The 20494-nt window shown below is 42.1% G+C and overlaps 2 protein-coding genes across 6 annotated transcripts in view; one reads left to right on the top strand and one right to left on the bottom strand.

Moving 5' to 3' along the window:
• The window catches only part of galene (potassium two pore domain channel subfamily K member galene), a 112894-nt gene that overhangs the window by 33734 nt on the left and 58666 nt on the right, over positions 1-20494 (top strand). The gene's annotated exons all lie outside the window — the stretch shown is intronic.
• LOC143036880 (superoxide dismutase [Cu-Zn]-like) overlaps positions 1-20494 on the bottom strand; it is a 38860-nt gene that overhangs the window by 4433 nt on the left and 13933 nt on the right. The window contains exons 2-4 of the mRNA XM_076204787.1: positions 13013-13236; positions 10595-10685; positions 4843-4949 (exon numbers count right to left, since the gene is read on the bottom strand). Of these exons, the coding sequence (XP_076060902.1) occupies positions 4843-4949; positions 10595-10685; positions 13013-13210 (396 nt within the window). The 5' untranslated portion in view covers positions 13211-13236. The remainder of the gene's footprint in view (positions 1-4842; positions 4950-10594; positions 10686-13012; positions 13237-20494) is intronic.

Raw genomic sequence — 20494 nt, 5'->3', positions numbered from 1 at the left:
GCGACCTTCTCCGTGCAGGTCGAAGCCAATAGATGCAAGAAACCATGTGGACGGCCGCAGCCCTACAGCCCCTTGTGACAAGGCTCCATGTCCGGATTCTTACCACCTTTGCAACTTCTGATCAGACTGCAGGCCAAATTCGCAGTGCTGCTTTTACGAAGAAGCAGGGATGTGTGTCTGTGCTCCCCAGGGCAATGCCTCCCGCTGAACTTCCGACACTAGATGGAGAGGTTCCTTCCAGATGAGAAGCCCCAGGGGTGTCCGCAAGAATTTTTGTAGGGGGGGGGGGGAGCGAAATTTTATATTATTTGTTTTTGCTTTGTTATCATTTGTCTGTTTGATTTTCATTTATTATTAGTTATGTGTCAATTTATCATTATTTACTGTTTACCTGTTTGTTTATTATTCAACTATACCTATGCATTTATTTATGTATTTTGTTTGTTGCATACATTATTATAGTTTTTTTATCATTATTATTTCATTATTATTATGATTTTTTTCCGCATCCGACCTAGATATGGACCAAAAGGTCTCCTGTCGGCATGCTCCGCCTTTGTAATCCTTTGTAATCCTTTGTGTGTGAATATGCACATATATACTGCGCACACACACACACACACACACACACGTCATCAACAGATCTGGATGAACAAGATCTCAATACTGATGCAAAGCAATTCATGTCAAATAGAATAACACTAGAAATATAAAAAAGACAGGTATGAACGTAATTAAATGTAATATTACACATGTCCGACAAAATGCGTGAAAATTACAAATGGTTTTGTTTACGAATATTTATAAACGTTCACATTTTCCGTAAGTGTTATGATGAAAACACACAACGGCTCTACCAGCTGCCAGCTTCAATCCGCCAAGTAGGTCAGAGGCGTCACCCAATACGTCACGTGACCGACGTAGCGTGACGTGCGCCTCCTTACACCACGGGTACAAGTAATCATTATTTGTAATGTCACCCCTATATTTTTATTTTTTTAACATTAACCAGTTATATTTTTAATAGAATCATTATTTCTAAAGTCACCCCTGAAATTATTAATGTGATCATTTTAATTCAATAATTGAATCATTATTTCTAAAGTCACCCCTTGAATTTTAATGTGATCACTTTTTAATTCAATAATTGAATCGTTATTTCTAAAGTTATCCCTGCATTCTGGAACGCGGTACTTTTTTTTTCTATTACAATAATTTTTATAATTGTAAAATACATTATGACAATTTAGCGTCATAATTAGAACTTACTACATGATGCATCCTTTATCTTAGTATCAATACATTCTGTTACTGTAAATTAATTTTAACCACAAGAAATTCGGATTGAAGAAAAATAATCTTTGTTACTCTTATCTCCAGTTGTCAATATTTCGTATCACCATGAGGAGGCAATGCTTGTTCATCTACTTATAGTTTGTTCTTGGGAAGACGAGCTTTCGTCTCCACCTGTACCACGGCCCGATATGACCCGAAAGCTACCAATAACACTTTCCCTGAGCAGGATTTTTCTTATCTTTTCTCTCTTTTCTTAGCCAAGTACAGTCACTCACAAGTGATTTGGGACATCATCTGTACCATTGGGAACATGAATCTGAGTCCACTGTATAATAATTATAGTACTCGGCAATATTTACCTAATCCCCGTTTCCTCATAGTGTTGTATAAATTGTACTTTTTTTCTTTATAGCTGGGTTGGCTAACGCAAATCATCCTTTGACTTCCCAGGAAATAAACAGAGAGAGAGAGGAGAGGAGGAGAGAGAGAGAGAGAGAGAGAGATCCCTAGTCGTTAGACTCCATACCATTGATTGCCCTTAAAACGATACGCGGGGGGAGGGGGGGGATAGTGGCGTCATTTTTATTTCCCTCCAATATAGGGACATAAGAAAAGAAGAGAAGTGTACATACATAAGAGCATGAAAATGGAGGAGAGTGCAATAGACCATAAGGTCTACACCAGGTAGTTCCATGTCCCTTACCACCTGTCATATCTATCCATAAACTCATCTTCTCTTAAAACAACCAATCGTTTCAGCGTTCACTACATGATAACTAAATCTATTCCAATTGTTATCCACTCGGTTGATAAACTAGTTCTTCCCCGTTTCCTTCGGAATAACACAAACGAAAAAAAATAGTAGATTAGTTAAGGGAGCAGACTGAAATGAAATGTATTGTAGAGGCAATAAAAGAGCAGATATTGTAGAGTTAATAAAAGAACACGTATTCTAGATGCAACAAAAGAGATATTGTAGACGCAATAAAGGAACATATTCTAGGGTAAATAAAAGAACAAATATTGTAGAGGCAATAAAGAGCAGATATTGTAGAGGAAATAAAAGTTCAGGTATTATAGAAACAATAAAAAGAACATATCAGAGGAAATAAAAGGAAACATTGTAGAGGCGATAAAGGAGCAAATATTGTAATGTTGTAGAGGCAAAAAAAGAGCAGATATTGTAGGAACAATACAAGACCAGATATTGTAGATATTGAAGATGCAATAAAAACAGATATTGTAGGGCAATAAGAGCAGATATTGTAGATAGTTTAGAGGTAATGGAAGAGCAGATATTGTAGACAATGAGGAGGCAATAAAAGAGCAGATATTGTAGACATTGTAGAAGAAATAAAAGAGCGAGACAAGTTCACAGAAAAGAGGATAGTGGATGCACCAAGTGTGTTACTGACTGGACGCCATAAGATGGTAAGCACGGAAGAGGGATGAAATAGAAGTTTGCAGGAGTGATATGGCAAGATATAAATTCCATGGGAAAACTGCGACTGGTCTTAAGCCACTTTAATGGACTTTAGATTTCTTGTCCCCCCTCCCCCCCTTTTTTTTTTCTTTTGACAAAAAATCACGATTCATAAATAGAGTTCATTACCTGACATTTTCTATATATTCAAGAAAAATACTTCACTAAGTTAAACACTACATAGGGAAATGTCACGTATCCGAGAAAAAAAAACCCACTGACGTTGAGAGAACTAGGGCTTGGGTCAAAACATTTGCTCGTTGCTGTACCTCCATATGCGTTTTCTCTATGCATACTAAGGCGTTCATCATGAACAACTTGTTAACGTAATTGTCACGCTCTTGGAGGGTTATTCATTTTCTTACCATGAAGGAAAATGCAGGGTGGACCCCGTAAGTGTGAACCAAAGAAAACTCTTGCTATTTCATACATACATACATACATATACCAAACGCTTTTTCCCCCTACACGGGGGATAGCCAAAAAGAAAAATATATAGAAACCATTCCCACCCATTCCATTTCCTATATATTCCACTCCCCTCCACCCTCCTCCCTCCCTCTTATCTTGGCACCTCCTGGATGACGGGTCATCCCTGCATCCTCTCCACTACCCTGGGTCCGAAGCAGTGTCGCAAGACAGCACATCCACAGTAAGGCCGCTTCATAAATTCGGCGACCCCATCCATAAAGTAGTCTAACACTTTCTTAAAACAATCGATAGCTTCAGCGCTCACTACATTTTCACCGAGTCTACTTCATTCGTTGACCACCCTATTAGTGAACTAATTCTTGGCCATTTCCTTCTTAAATCTAAAATTCTTCAATCTAAATTCATTATTGCGACTCCTGCCTTGTTGTCCTAATATGATGACCTTGTTCGCGTCACCCTTGTTAAAGTCTTCGATTAACTTGAACACCTCTATCAAATCACCCCTCACTCTGCGTCTTTCCAGTGAGTGTAGATTAAGGTGCCTAAGCCTCTCCGTCCCCCCACGCAGAAAAGGAGAAGACGGGGAGAAATCCCTTTGGGCTGCGTCAATTTTTTTTTTCTTTCTTTCTCATACATACTTCCTCACCCCCATCCCCCACCCACTCCCCCTCATGCATCACAGCATCATCTATACACAACCCCTCTCCATTCACCCCTATCTTCTGTCCTCTCCCGTCCTTCCTCCACAGACATTCCTCTCTTTTGTAATGCCCCTTTCACCCCATCCATCCATCCATCTCATCCTAGGACGCCCCCTCATATTCACTCCTTCCACACTTCTTTTACTAATCTTTCTTCACTCATTCTTTCCATGTGTCCAAACCATCCTAATACTCTTTCATCAACCCTATCTCCCAGTTCCCTTTCCACCCCTGTTCTCCTCCTCACCTCCTCATTTCTCACTCTATCCAGCCTAGTAACCCCTATCATACTTCAGACATTTCATCTCAAACACATTCAAACTCCTTCTCTCTTCCTCTCTCATGTTCCATGTTTCTGCCCCATACAATGCTGTTGGCACAATCACTCCTTCATATAACCTCTTAGCATCCATTCCCAGATGTCTATTTCTCATTACATTTTTCAATCCACCAAGGCATTTACTAGCTTCTCTCAATCTACATTCTACCTCCAATCCCACTCCTCCCTTTCCTGCCACATTCGCACCCAAGTATCTAAAACTATCCACTTCCTCCAGTCTTTCACCCTTAATGCTCACTTCCAGCTTACTGTCACTCTCTTCCCTTGTACATCTCATCACCTTATTTTTGCCCACATTTATCTTCAGCTTCCTTCTTTCGCACACCTTCTCAAACTCTGTCTCTAATTTCCTCATTCCCTCCTCTGATCCTATTTCGTACTTAAGAAAAATAAAACACACACACGTGTGTGTGTGTGTGTGTGTGTGTAAGAATAAAATCCTTTTTGCAACTAATCATAGTGACGAACTGTAGCGTGGGTAAAAAAATACATGGGACTGGCTCAATGAACAAGGTTTCGTTGTTAACGTAACTTGTCATTTTTTTTTTTTTTTTTTTTCTTAAGAAGATAGGAGTGCCTCGTTTTCTTACCATGAAGGGGTTGAAGTGAGGGCCGGCGTCCTTGCACTGGTTGCCCAGGGCGGCGACTTCGTGAACATGGAATCCGTGGAGACCCGGCGTCAGTCCTCGGATGTAACCTGAAAGATGAACATCAATGAACTATTGGTCATATGAACAAGTTAGGCTGTCGTTTCCAAGTAAATTAAAACATCTTTTGAACTTTATTTATTTATTTAATCTATTTATATATTGTAACGAATGATATAACGGGCATTATGTTTGGAATACAGATAATAGGGGTACCACTCAGAATATTAAAGACAGCAGGGCAGGACTCGTCGTAACGAGTTTAAATTGGACCAATTTAGGTTTGAGGAGGAAATAGGTAAGAACTGGTTTACCAAGAGAGTTGTTCACGAATGGAATAAACTTAGTAACCACGTAGCGAGCGTTGAAACTATTGGTAGTTAGATAACTTTTTAGATAGGGATGACAGGTGGTGAGGGACATGGAACTGCCAAGTGTAGGCCTTATGGTCTCTTACAGTTCCACTCCATTCTTATGTTCTTATGTTTGTTTCAAATCATTTCTAATCTAGCTTATTTATGGGAATCTAGATTAGTTAGTAGACTCGTGCGGGACAATATCAAAAGATTTTTCAAAGTCTAGGTATGTTAGATTTTAACTTTTGTCGTAGTTTGAAATGACTTTTGAAGTTTTCGTTTCAAGTCGTGCTGGCTGTCGTTTTTGTAGATATTTGCTAAACGAGATTTTATTTTTATCTATTTGTTTATTTATTTATACTAGAGAAGACAAGAAGAGTTGGATTAAAGATTTAAAAATTCAAAAGGAAGTACAGTGGTTGTTAAAGCTAAACTAGCTAGCCATCATATTGATTTCTAATTGACTGGTCTGAGGTTGCACATTTTGGTAGTGGGCGTTAGTTTTGGGCTTTGGGTAGGCTCCTTGGCCACCATGCGTGGAGTTGTGTTTTGTCTTGTAATTCTCTTGGATTGTGGGGTCCTCAAGCAGTTTCTCCCAGATTCACCTCGCCGAGCGGTAGAATCTGATGTCGAGTGGATTATTATCATATTTTTATTTTATTCATTCATTTATTTATTCATTTTTGTGAATGTCTTTTACAGTTTCTTAATATGGTGGGGTCTGTCCACTGGCGAATCTGATAAGTTTGTTTTGAAAGCTTTGTAATTTCTGAAGGCGAGTTTTGGATAGGGTGTTGAGAGGTACGGGTGGATATTCTATCATGGAAGTTACTAAGGCTTTGTGTAGCTGCACCTTGGTTTTCTCCGTCATTGCTTTAAGTCTTTTTAGTTTTGCCGCGATGACTTTTGCTTGTTTTAAGCTATTACTGACACGTGTCATTATAGCCCATTAGGTCAGGTTCAGTCCCTGTAATTTGCCAGTCTGAGTATTCTGTGGTTTCGCTTCCGCCTATTATTGACGTTGGTTTGAACTTCGCAGTTGGTATCACTTCGAATTTGGATTTATTGGTCTTCATTTTCCATTTCTCTTCAAAATTCGTGATCTCGTTGATCGCTCTTTCCGTAATTTTGCCATAATTTTGGTTGATCTTCCTGGGTAGACGATGATTTTTTACGTCATCCGCATACATTACGTAGTCGCTGTTTGCTAAGGGAGGAGAGAGGTCTGCTGTGTATACAAGTATAGTGTCGGCGCTAAACACGATCCCTGTGGTACACCACTGTTAAGGAGAAAATTATCGCTTCAGTGTTCTTTAAGTTTTATTCTTGCTGTGCGTCCGGTTAGAAATCCTTTTTAATTCTTCAGGAAGCTGTAGCCGGATAGTTTTTAGTTTCGGCCCGTCATGCCAAGCTTTGTCGAAAGCTTTGGTGACACCTCGGAATGTGCAATGGTGTCGTGGTGTCATTGCGTTTGCTGTCTGCTCATACGATCGTGCAATTGCGGTGGAAGTACCTCGGTGTAGTCTGAATCCATACTGACGGGAGTTTAATAGTTCCTCGTCTTCGAGATGCTGCCAAAGTCTTATGTAATTTTTTTTCTAGTATATTGGCCGGTGCCTCAAGCAATGAGAGTGGTCTGAAGTGTTGTGACTTGTTTGGCACTTCCCCCGGTTTTGGAGTCTGTGATAATGGCATTTTTGAACCGTGCAGGGAAGTGCCCGGGACTGGCCGTGAAAATGTGCTCTAGTCTACTAATAATATTGTTTAGTAGTTAGGCTATTTTTTTTTCTCTCTCTCTCTCTCTCTCTCTCTCTCTCTCTCCCCAGGTGACTTGAACTTGTTCTTGTTGTTCTTGAAACCTTTTATTACAGCTTTCACCTCGTCAGCTGTGTTGTGTTCTGTGAGAATGTTACTGTCGTTTAGACGGGTGAGGTCTACTCTCTCGTGTAGTTGAAGCAGGTGTCGTTGGTTGTCCTTCACTTCTCTCTTGACCTCATTCTCGGGCTCTGCGTCGAACTCTTCGTTTTCGTCCTCGCTGACGTAAAAAAAAATTTCTTCTTTTTTCTTTGCGTGTATCTTCGGTGCTGGTGCTTTTCAAGTCGAACATCTTGTTCTTTTCGTCGTAAAGGTATGGTAGTGTGCAATTGCCGTTTCCCCATCATCTTTCTTATAATTTTCCAAAATATCTGTTTTTTTTTGTTTTTGTTTTTTTCATTTTATTTCCTGTAGACATTTAGTCTCCAGATTCATGTCGTTCTGCAGTTTTCTGTATTGAGCTCTTAGTTCCAGTGTCCACCCGGTGAATTGAACAAGCTGCTGTATGTTATTCACCGAGTTTGAAGACAAAGTCCCTAGCTAGTGTGAGGGTGTGGGATTGTTCTGTGGTAAGTAATTGGAATGCTTCAGCATATTTCTTCCTGTACATCATTATACTACACTTCAAACTGCTTCGTCTATTTTTGAGTTGTGTTTGTTCTCCAGATAAAGTTCTTGCTTCTGCTTGAGGTTCTATTTGAAGGATTTCCAGTTTGCGTTCTTGATGTCGAGTGTTTGTGGCGTGCTTAGCATGATAGGAGTGCGAGATAGTGTAACTACAATTGGAAGGTGACTTGTGCTATGCATGGTCCGTGTATGATATGCATGCTCATGACCGCGTCATTGTCTGGTGACGTGACACTGTTCTGTCGAATGCAAGTTGGGAAATCTAGGCCTGTGTGTCCTAGTTTCCCTCTTCTTGTATTGTCGTATATTGCCGTGCCGACGTTGTTGTGACTGGAGTGGCTTCGTACCGTGTGTCGGGCGTTCAGGTCTCCAATCATATAGATGGGTTTTCTGTGGCGGAGTAATTGGTTCAAGTCTTGTTCCGGGAGGTAAGGTCTTCTTGGTGGAAGGTGCATGGTACATATTATGATGGGGGCCCCTGTTTTTTTCTGTATTGCTAGGACCGAATCTTCAAAGTTCTGTATTATTCGTTGAGTTTATCACTCTCATTCCACTGGTAGCTATCTGGATTTAATTTGTAGTACATAATTGTAAGCTCCTTTCTTCTGTTGAATAACTACTGCTGTATTACTGTCAGTCTATTAACGGCTGTGTCTAAGGTTATACCTTTGATCTCTGCGTGTATTTTCTTCCGCATTCAATTGCTTGATATTGTTTTTGTGTGGTCGTTTGTATGTCACTGATTTAATCTGATGATGTTTTGGTTTATCAAGTTCACTATTTGGTCTTTTGTATGTCGATTTCAGGTGACCCTTTCTGACATTTTATTTAATCTGCTTGAACTCCCTCATGTATTTTGTTGGCTATGGTATACATAGGAAAGTAAATTTATCGTGCCTCTCTACCGGTACTGCCCTCTGGAACAGACTTTTGGAACCTGCTTATGTTTGGTGCTGCCAGTTCCGTGTTGTGATGTCTGAACTGGTATCGTTGTTGTCGTTTTATTCTATAATTACCTAAATAATTATGTTCACGATTTCAGTTAAGCATTTCTACTTAAATTTTGTTGTTTGTTGTTGTCGTTTTTTCTTTTCTTTTTCAAACCGAGTATTGCTCATTTATTTCTATCTAACTTTTATTTTAATTTATTTTCATATACTCTTACTACTGGGCGTCCATAATCGTGAAATATATTTGGGAACAATTTCTAAAGGGATAACATTTTCTTTTTTCATACGTTTGAAAGTTCCTGCATACCAGACAAGTTTCTCTATCGCAGTTACCAGCTACTAAAGAGCAGTTTACACTGGCATACGGTTTGTCAAACCCGGTTGTCCAACCGATTTGTCAAGAGGTTTAAAAAGGTGTCAGACGGTCAAACCAAACATACATCCAACCTCATTCAGACTCACGCAATTGTTAAGTAAAGATGCCTTTCGACCAAGACGTACTAATTGCTATTGCTTTATCGGTGGCATCAAGGAAAAAGAAGATCGAAGTGGATAAGTGATAGCTTGTTGAAAATACACCAAATTTCACAAACCAACTTGTTTGTCGATTTAAAATTAAGGCCTGATAACCTCTTATTTCTAGCTTTTCTATTAGCATATTCCTTCGATTTCACCTTCCATAAAACTGGACGTTCTCTATATTTGTGGATAAATTCCAACAACACCTCCCCCTCATTCCTCTTTCCATTATAGTCCTCCATAGCTATACTTCCGACAGATGTAATTTTTGTGTCCACTTCAAGGTGTGAATGATTACCGAGGTTTGATGTCTGACCGCCATTCTCACGATCGAACCATTTGTTGATGACGTCATGTCGCTTGCAGGCCGCCCACAAAAATCAGGCTCCGCAAGACTTGCTTCAAACCGTTTGGCCAACGTGAATAACAATCAAATGCCCCATTCATATCATCAAACATCACTTCAAACACGTGTTTGACGGTGGAAATGGCCCTAAAGACTACACACCAGAAAACCTCGATGAAACTATTTTCCAACAGCTATAAACAAACGCACATCTACCATAACATTTTGTTCTGCAGTTACAAAGCGCAGTAAGTGAATAAACTTAAGTGCTCTTCTTTGTCTGCTCTCTGCTCTTCGCCTCTGTTAATGTTGGCGCGAGACGACATGACGTCATTCCCGCGCGAGACGAATTAAGTTCAGCGACATGACGTCAGTTTCTTTCACTTCCTTATTTTTTTACACAAAATGCAAAATTTAATTCATGTAATTCTTCGCACAATGTAATATTACAGACTTTCTTCTGATTCATATTTACCGTCCAGTAACTGGATACTTCAATAAGTATGACATTTATCTAATTTTAGATCACCTAATTTTAATGCATAGGAAAAAGGGCTAAGTTCGTAGTGCCCTGTCTCTGTGCTCTACCCCCAACACACAAGAAATAAAATTTAAATAATAATCATGATAAGAGACGAGATATGCTCAGGGGGCGTAGTCGTTTCTTAAGAGACTGGCACCCTGCGGACCAGAGGCACGCAGCGTATTGTCCACAAGGATAAAAGCGCTGGTTATCTCTGACGAATTACTAAAAAAAACTCAATCTCACGGATTTACAGACAAGACGACTCTAATGTCTTTGGGTGTGTGTGTGTGTGTGTGTGTGTGTGTGTGTGTGTGTGTGTGTGTGTGTGTGTGTGTGTGTGTGTGTGTGTGTGTGTGTGTTTGTGTGTGTGTGTGCGTGCGTGCGTTCGTGCGTGTGTGCGTGCGTTCGTGCGTGTGTGCGTATGTATGTGTGTTTATATTTCCATACAATACCTTTCCCCAAAAGGGTGAACATGATACAAGGACGTGCACTCGCATCACACGTGCACTCTTCCATCACGTGACCACGTGATGACGTAATGATGACGTAAACTCACCTGTGACGTAGACGCCAGGTCCCCTTTCGTACAGGAAGAGTTTGCCATGAACTTGTCCTGCCCCAGGGACGATGTTAACCACAGCGCCGGGCTGTACGAAGTATAACAGGAGAATTATAAAGGATTCGATTCCTTATAAAGGATTCGATTCCTTATAAAGGATTAGATTCCTTATAAAGGATTCGATTTCCTTAAAGGATTCGATTCTTATAAAGGATTAGATTCTTTATGAATGATTCGATTCGTTGTAAAGGATTTGATTACTTAGAAAATTAAGTTCCTTATAAAAGAGTATTTCCTATAACAGATTCGATTCCTCTTAAAGTATTTGATTCCTTATTAAGGATTAGATCCCTTATAAAGGGTTTTTAATTCTTTTGGATTAATGAGATTATGATAAAGGATACAATGTTTATATAGGATTGGAATCCTTTTGGACAAATTAGTTTATGATGACAATATATGGAGTATAAAGTATTGGATTCCTTTCGGTCAAGTGAGGCTTGATGGTAAAGGCATTAAATCGTCTTCGTGACCAAAACGTCATTAAATTCACTAAAAATGTCTACTGCATTCCTTTATTGAGTGGAGGCTAGTTCCCCAATCGGAAAAGAATACTTAGACTTGAAAGAAGACGACACGCGTCGTCTCTCCCAAGTTTGCATCTTTGGCAGACGACAACAGGAAGAGGTGAGTGCTTGTTTCCTTTACCCCTTCAGCCAGTGAAGATAAAAATAATAAATATATTTTCCCTAGAAATACATTGAAGATAAAAAGGAAAAACTGCAGAAACTGTCGAGGGAAGAAAAGAGATGATGAAGGAAGCGAACGGAGGAAATGGAGTATAGATGAAGGAAATAAAGTAAACAGAACAAAAGCGAAGAGCGTTATAGACACCGAAGTAAATAGGATATTGTATACAGAGGCGAGCAGCTACAAAGGCAAAAGACCTCGAACTGAACCTGGACAATCAATGAATAGATACTAAAGATAATAAATAAAAAATAAATAAAGATAATAAATTTATTATATATATATATATATATATATATATATATATATATATATATATATATATATATATATATATATATATATATATATATATATATATGCATGACAGAAGTCTTGGTAAAAAAGAACAAGGTATTGGGTTTTTTTTTTTCTTTCTTCTTTTTTTCTTAAAAAAATTGCCGCAGTGACGCCATTCTTTGTTGACGTCAATCGAAAAACGTGTTCGTTGGCAACCCACCAAGCCACTACGTCATCAACAACAACAACCACCCCCGTCATTGATGTCCTCGTGTTCTCGCCCTCTATACCCATTTCCTTATCTCTCTCCTATCAACACTAATCATTCATCCTCATCCCCTCCCTCCGTCTCGTCTCGTCTCGCTCTCTCCGTCTCTGTCTTTCTCTCGTCATCTTTCTTCCCATTTTCCCTTTCTGCTCCTCCCATCCTTTCCTTCTCATGGTCCTCCCCTTACCCCCCCCTCCCTCCATTTCATTCTCCTCTTCCTCCTCCCTCAATGGAATTTTGGCTGCATGTTTTTGAGCGAGCCATATTTTAGGGACTTTAGTCGCACTTCTGATCAGAGTCACGAGTCTTTTTTTTTTTTTTATGACAGGAAACTAATTTCCATTCTGTGAAGAACACTGATCACTACGAACTTCCGTTGCCTCTTTTCTGCTAACCTTCAATCAACCATATCTCTCTATCTCTCTATCTCTCTATCTCTCTATCTCTCTATCTCTCTATCTCTCTATCTCTCTATCTCTCTCCTTTGTCATCTACCTCCGCAACTCCACCTCCCTCTCTTTGGTGCGGTGCTCTCCCCTAGAATATAAACTGTGGTTATTGTCCATGAAGTACTCCTCTCTTTTCTTCTCCCTTTTCTTTCCCTTTCTCTTCTTCTCCTTCCGCCTCTTTCCCCTTTTCCTTTTCCTCCTCTCCTACCTCTTCCGCTCTCGTACCCCTTCCCCCCTTCCTCTTCTTCCTCCTACTCTTCTTCCTCCTACTCTTCTTCTTCCTACTCTTCTTCTTCCTACTCTTCTTCTTCCTACTCTTCTTCTTCCTACTCTTCTTCTTCCTACTCTTCTTCTTCCTACTCTTCTTCTTCCTACTCTTCTTCTTCCCTTTTCCCTTCCTTTTCCTCCTTTTCCTCCTCTTCCCCCTCCTCCTCCTCTGCTCTCTTACGCCCGTTTTCCTCATCCTCCTCTTTCTCTTCTTCCCCTTGCACTCTCATACCTCTGTTTTCCTTGTCCTCCTGTTCCTCTTCCCCCTTCCCTCTTCCCCCCCTCCCCTCGACCCCCCACCCCTCCCCTCATCTAATTTCTGACCCACTTAAGCCCGACCTGCCTGAGATGAGAAGGACTTAGAAGAACTGCCTGAGATGAGAAGAACTTAGAAGAACTTACCTGTTCGACGGGAGCGCTGGAGATCTGCTCCTGCACGTAGGAGGCTTGGGTACCCCCGAAGGAGGAGGAGGAGGGGTTGGAAACGGGCCGGACGTAACTCTGCTGCGGTTGGAAGGTGCTCGCCATGGAGCTGGCTGGAGACCAGACCAGTGCCAGGCCCAGGCACAGTGACAGCGAGACCACAAACGATGGAAACATCGTGGTAGGCGTAGAGCAGAAGAGGTCTGAAAAAAAAATAATTAAGATTTAAAATTATAGATAACAGGGACTTTGTAGGAACTCTGGAAAACAAAGAATGTTGAGATTTAAAAAAAAAAGTAATTGAGTGGGGCTATGTAAATGGTCTGAAAATGAAGAAAAAATTAAGATTAAGAAAAAAAAGCAACTTTGTACTTTCATTGTTGTTGTTGTTGGTCTGTGGTCCCCCTCTTTGAACCTGGAATAGATTCCCAGGGACTCCTCCCCCCGACCCCCCAGGACCTCGAGCTGGGGAATATCGATTCCTACTCTTTGTCCTTCTACTCGTTCTCCTCTTCTTTATCGTCATTGTCGTCATCGTCATTGTCGTCATCGTCATTGTCGTCATCGTCATTGTCGTCATCGTCATTGTCGTCATCGTCATTGTCGTCATCGTCATTGTCGTCATCGTCATTGTCGTCATCGTCATTGTCGTCATCGTCATTGTCGTCATCGTCATTGTCGTCATCGTCATTGTCGTCATCGTCATTGTCGTCATCGTCATTGTCGTCATCGTCATTGTCGTCATCGTCATTGTCGTCATCGTCATTGTCGTCATCGTCGTCATCGTCATCGTCGTCATCGTCATCGTCGTCATCGTCATCGTCGTCATCGTCATCGTCGTCATCGTCATCGTCGTCATCGTCATCGTCGTCATCGTCATCGTCGTCATCGTCATCGTCGTCATCGTCATCGTCGTCATCGTCATCGTCGTCATCGTCGCCATCGTCATTGTCGTCATCGTCGCCATCGTCATTGTCGTCATCGTCGTCATCGTCGCCATCGTCATTGTCGTCATCATCATTGTCGTCATCATCATTGTCGTCATCATCATTGTCGTCATCATCATTGTCGTCATCATCATTGTCGTCATCATCATTGTCGTCATCATCATTGTCGTCATCATCATTGTCGTCATCATCATTGTCGTCATCATCATTGTCGTCATCATCATTGTCGTCATCATCATTGTCGTCATCATCATTGTCGTCATCATCATTGTCGTCATCATCATTGTCGTCATCATCATTGTCGTCATCATCATTGTCGTCATCATCATTGTCATCATCATTGTCGTTATCATCATTGTTGTCATCATCATTGTCGTCATCATCATTGTCGTCATCACCACCACCGTCATCACCACCACCGTCATCACCACCATCGCCACCTCCACCACCGTCATCACCACCACCGTCATCACCACCACCGTCATCACCACCACCGTCATCACCACCACCGCCACCTCCACCACCGTCATCACCACCACCGCCACCTCCACCACCGTCATGATCACCACCGTCATGATCACCACCGTCATCACCACCACCGTCGTCACCACCACCGTCGTCACCACCACCGTCGTCACCACCACCGTCGTCACCACCGTCGTCGTCGTCACCACCATCATCATCACCACCATCATCACCACCACCGTCATCATCACCACCACCGTCATCATCACCACCACCATCATCACCACCGTCATCATCACCACCACCGTCATCATCACCACCACCGTCATCATCACCACCGTCATCATCACCACCACCGTCATCATCACCACCACCGTCATCATCACCACCACCGTCATCATCACCACCACCGTCATCATCACCACCACCGTCATCATCACCACCACCGTCATCACCACCACCACCACCACCGTTGTCATCACCACCACCGTTGTCATCACCACCACCGTTGTCATCACCACCACCGTTGTCATCACCACCACCGTTGTCATCATCACCACCGTTGTCATCATCACCACCGTTGTCATCATCACCACCGTTGTCATCATCACCACCGTTGTCATCATCACCACCGTTGTCATCATCACCACCGTTGTCATCACCACCGTTGTCATCACTACCACCGTTGTCATCACTACCACCGTTGTCATCACTACCACCGTCATCATCACCACCGTCATCATCACTACCACCACCGTTGTCATCATCACTACCACCACCGTCATCATCACTACCACCACCGTCATCATCACTACCACCACCGTCATCATCACTACCACCACCGTCATCATCACTACCACCACCGTCATCATCACTACCACCACCGTCATCATCATCACCACCGTCATCACCACCGTCATCACCATCACCACCACCGTCATCACCACCATCACCACCACCGTCATCACCACCATCACCACCACCATCACCACCATCATCACCACCGTCGTCATCATCACCACCGTCATAATTACCACCACAGTCATCATTACCACCACAGGCATCATTACCACAGTCATAATTACCACCACAGTCATCATTACCACAGTCATCATCATCACCACCACCACCGTCATCACCACCACCGTCATAATTACCACCACCGTCATAATTACCACCACAGTCATAATTACCACCACAGTCATAATTACCACCACAGTCATAATTACCACCACAGTCATCATTACCACAGTCATCATCATCACCACCACCACCATCACCACCACCACCATCACCACCACCACCATCACCACCACCACCGTCATCACCACCACCACCGTCACCACCACCACCGTCATCACCACCACCACCGTCATCACCACCGTCATCACCACCACCACCGTCATCACCACCACCACCGTCATCACCACCACCACCATCATCACCACCACCACCGTCATCATCACCACCACCACCGTCATCACCACCACCACCGTCATCACCACCACCACCACCACCGTCATCACCACCACCACCGTCACCACCACCGTCATCACCACCGTCGTCATGATCACCACCGTCGTCATGATCACCACCGTCGTCATGATCACCACCGTCGTCATGATCACCACCGTCGTCATGATCACCACCGTCGTCATGATCACCACCGTCGTCATGATCACCACCGTCGTCATGATCACCACCGCCGTCATGATCACCACCGCCGTCATGATCACCACCGCCGTCATGATCACCACCGCCGTCATGATCACCACCGCCGTCATGATCACCACCGCCGTCATGATCACCACCGCCGTCATGATCACCACCGCCGTCATGATCACCACCGCCGTCATGATCACCACCGCCGTCATGATCACCACCGTCCTCATGATCACCACCTCCGTCACGATCACCACCGCCGACATGATCACCACCGTCGTCATGATCACCACCGTCGTCATGATCACCACCGTCGTCATGATCACCACCGTCGTCATGATCACCACCGTCGTCATGATCACCACCGTCGTCATGATCACCACCGTCGTCATGATCACCACCGTCGTCATGATCACCACCGTCGTCATGATCACCACCGTCGTCATGATCACCACCGTCGTCATGATCACCATCATTATCACCACCGTCATCATTATCACCACCGTCATCATCATCACCACCACCGTCATCATCATCACCACCATCATCATCACCATCATTATCACCACCGTCATCATTATCACCACTGTCATAATCATTATCACCACCAGCGTCATCACCATCACCACCAGCGTCATCACCATCACCAGCGTCATCACCATCACCACCAGCGTCATCACCACCGTCATCTCCACCGTCATCATCACCGTCATCATCACCACCGTCATCATCACCACCGTCATCATCACCACCGTCATCATCACCACCGTCATCATCATCACCACCGTCATCATCATCACCACCGTCATCATCATCACCATCACCGTTATCATCATCACCATCACCGTCATCATCATAGTCATCGCCATCACCACCGTCATCACCATCACCACCGTCATCACTATCATCATCACCGTCATCATCATCACCACCGTCATCATCACCACCGTCATCATCACCACCGTCATCATCACCACCGTCATCATCACCACCGTCATCATCACCACCGTCATCATCACCACCGTCATCATCACCACCGTCATCATCATCACCACCGTCATCATCATCACCACCATCATCATCATCACCATCATCATCACCGTCATCACCACCACCGTCATCATCACCACCGTCATCATCATCACCACCGTCATCATCACCACCGTCATCATCATCACCACCGTCATCATCACCACCGTCATCATCATCACCACCGTCATCATCACCGTCATCATCATCACCGTCATCATCATCACCGTCATCATCATCACCGTCATCATCATCACCGTCATCATCATCACCGTCATCATCATCACCGTCATCATCATCACCGTCATCATCATCACCGTCATCATCACCACCGTCATCACCACCACCGTCATCACCACCGTCATCACCATCATCACCACCATCATCACCGTCATCACCGCCGTCATCATCACCGTCATCACTACCGTCGTCATCATCACCAGTGTCATCATCATCACCACTGTCATCATCAACGTCATCACCGTCATCATTATCGTTATGATCACGTCATCGTTATGATCATGTCATCATCATCATCATCTTCCTCCCCCTCATCATCTTCCTGAACATCATATTTTCCTTATTTTTCTTCCTCGTCCTCATCATCACTGTCACTATTATCATCATATTCAACAAATAATTAATCAAACTGACTCAGGATACTGACACGACTCAGTCCTGTGCACCACGACTAGGCAATGACTGAATATGTAGATAATCGATAAAACAGTCAAAGTATCACGTGCCGAGAACACTCGTGTATCACCATGTAAATGAATCGGAGGGGGTTAACCAGACTAGGCTGTCGGGATCTGTTGTGAAGGTGCTGTGTCTTGCTGCGTTGCTTCTGGCCTGGGCGGCGAGGTGGGAACCAGGGACGATACTACATCCACGTGGAGCTAAGATAGAGGGGATGGGAGTGGGAGTGTGCCTTGGCTGGCTACCTCCCTTATGATGGGGAAGAAAACCCCTTGGTGTATAGACAGACAGATCGGATTAGATAGTTGACAGATAGATGATAGGTAGTACGTGCATATAGTTGATAGGTAGTATAAAGATATTAGATATACACATGGTAAATAGTAGGTAAATGTGTAGATGGTAGATATAGAGTAGTGTGTGTGTGCGCGTGTGCGTGTGTATCTGTGCAGACAGATAATAGATGCACATTAGATTTTTAAGACGAATTATCACAATCTGATGCGATAGAGTCAAAGAGATGGCCGAATTTCAAAGTTACCAGTATTCGTCACTGGGTGGAGATTAGTCTCTACACCAGCGCTTCTCGACCAGGGTTCCCCGGAACCCTAAGGTTCCGCAAAAGGTCCCTAAGGGTTCCGCGAGAACAAGCGAGATAAGCTGATGCATTTTTCTTTTTAACTTCATATACGTACTATAATTAAACACGCACGACATATTCTTGGCTATTGCAATTTATTTTAAAGGTTACGCAAGGATAAAAAGGTCGAGAAACGCTGCTCTAAACATTAAAAAGCATGCTACGTGACTCTGATCCCGTAGGGGTGTCACGAAAGTCTCTAAAATATGTAGTCGTCCCGGGTGGGTCTCAGAAACTTTACAATATTTTGCTAGGGCATCTTCAAGCTTTGAAGTAGTACTACAAAATTGTTTGGGCCGTTTTAATTGTTTAAGATTAATTCGTAATGTGACTGTCCATACACTTGAAGACAACCAAGAATATTTATATAGCCATTCCCCCAGCTTTAAAAAAAAAATCTTTAATTTTTAAAAGAATTTTGAGACAATAACTTGTCACACAAGGTCTTGTACATGCTCTAGCATTGTCATGCGATTGTGGTTTGTGCGTATTTCCTCACTCGCTACGCCCATGACCCAAACAAGTTTGCAACGAAAGCAAAATGAATGGAGAAGTGACGAGTTACCTTCCTTGTTTTGTTATCATTTGTCTGTTTGTTCATTATCATTTGCTTGATTCACATTAGTTGTGTCAATTTATCATTATTTACTATTTACCCGTTTGTTATTTAACTATACCTATGCATTTATTTTATTATTATTTATATTATATTTATTTATCATATTTTTTTCGCATCCGACCTAGTTATGGACCAAAAGGTCTCCTGTCGACATGTTACGCCTTTGTAATCCTTTGTAAAACCGACCGCAGGAGGGGCGGGACTATGACGTCATGTCTCGTGCCGATTGATGGACCAATGAATGACTTCGGCGTTTGACAATGACACAGTTTCTCTTTTGTCATGTTATGTATACTTATAATGGATAGCGTGCTTTGCACAATTCGTGAATAATCATAATTTCTTACTTGAATACCATATAATGTCTGATTTATGTAAAAAATACATTACCTCCATAATCGATACGTCCGTATCTATCATTTGAATGATCTAACGAGTGCAAGTAGTAGATGTAGCAAGTATTCAGTAATTTTAATCGACATTTCCCGTACGTCAAAAGATAAAAAGAGAACAGGCACTGGGGAATGCGAAAGATGACAGTCAATTTAGCTACAAGTAAATACTTCATAGAAATATTTATTTTGATTACTGCTTTCTAGAATTTTTACGGTTCTCATGAAACACCATAAATTACTATATTCTACAAACTTTGCATTCTTCACCTCCACATGCAGCACTTTTTTGTTGTTAACTAAATATTTAGGACTACTTGAATGAATAGATGAAAAATAGGAAGAAAGATACAACAGAAGAAAGATACAACGTACGGATTAACTTTGATAAAAGACAGTTTCACAAAAATATGAGAATCTTTACAAGAAAATCGAATAGTGCATCATATAATCCGGACGGGAGGCACGTATTTACCAGGTTTAGATTTTTTTTTTTTCAAATTCGGATTAAAAAGATAAGGAAAGGACAATACATTACGGTGGATAGCGTTAACATAATGTCACTTGTTTACTAGAAGATATCATAATTGAAATCTTAGACATGTCAACTCCAAGGATTTTTCAAATACACATTTTATATATACGAGTGTATACACACAATATATATATATATATATATATATATATATATATATATATATATATATATATATATATATATATATATATATATATATATATATATTACTAGGTGGGCCAATCAGATTGATTATAAAACGTGTTAAATTATACGAATGATAACAGGTTAGTTTGAAGCTGATGTGGAGTCTAAGTAAATTGAAGTTGAGGCTAAGGAAATTTTGGTTAATCTCGAGGCTGAGGCTGTGATTGAAACAAGTGTTGAGGTTGGGGAAGTTGAGGCTGAGGTTAAAGATGATGCCGAAGCAGAGGTTGAAATTGAGGCTGAGGTTAGGTGTGAATTTGAGGTCGAGATTGAAATTGAGATAA

This window comes from Oratosquilla oratoria, chromosome 21 (genome assembly GCF_046742065.1).
Source record: "Oratosquilla oratoria isolate Oo_2021 chromosome 21, ASM4674206v1, whole genome shotgun sequence".
Lineage (NCBI taxonomy): Eukaryota > Metazoa > Arthropoda > Malacostraca > Stomatopoda > Squillidae > Oratosquilla > Oratosquilla oratoria.
Note: the sequence above shows the minus strand (reverse complement) of the source record. Positions and strands in the feature narration are given on the sequence as shown.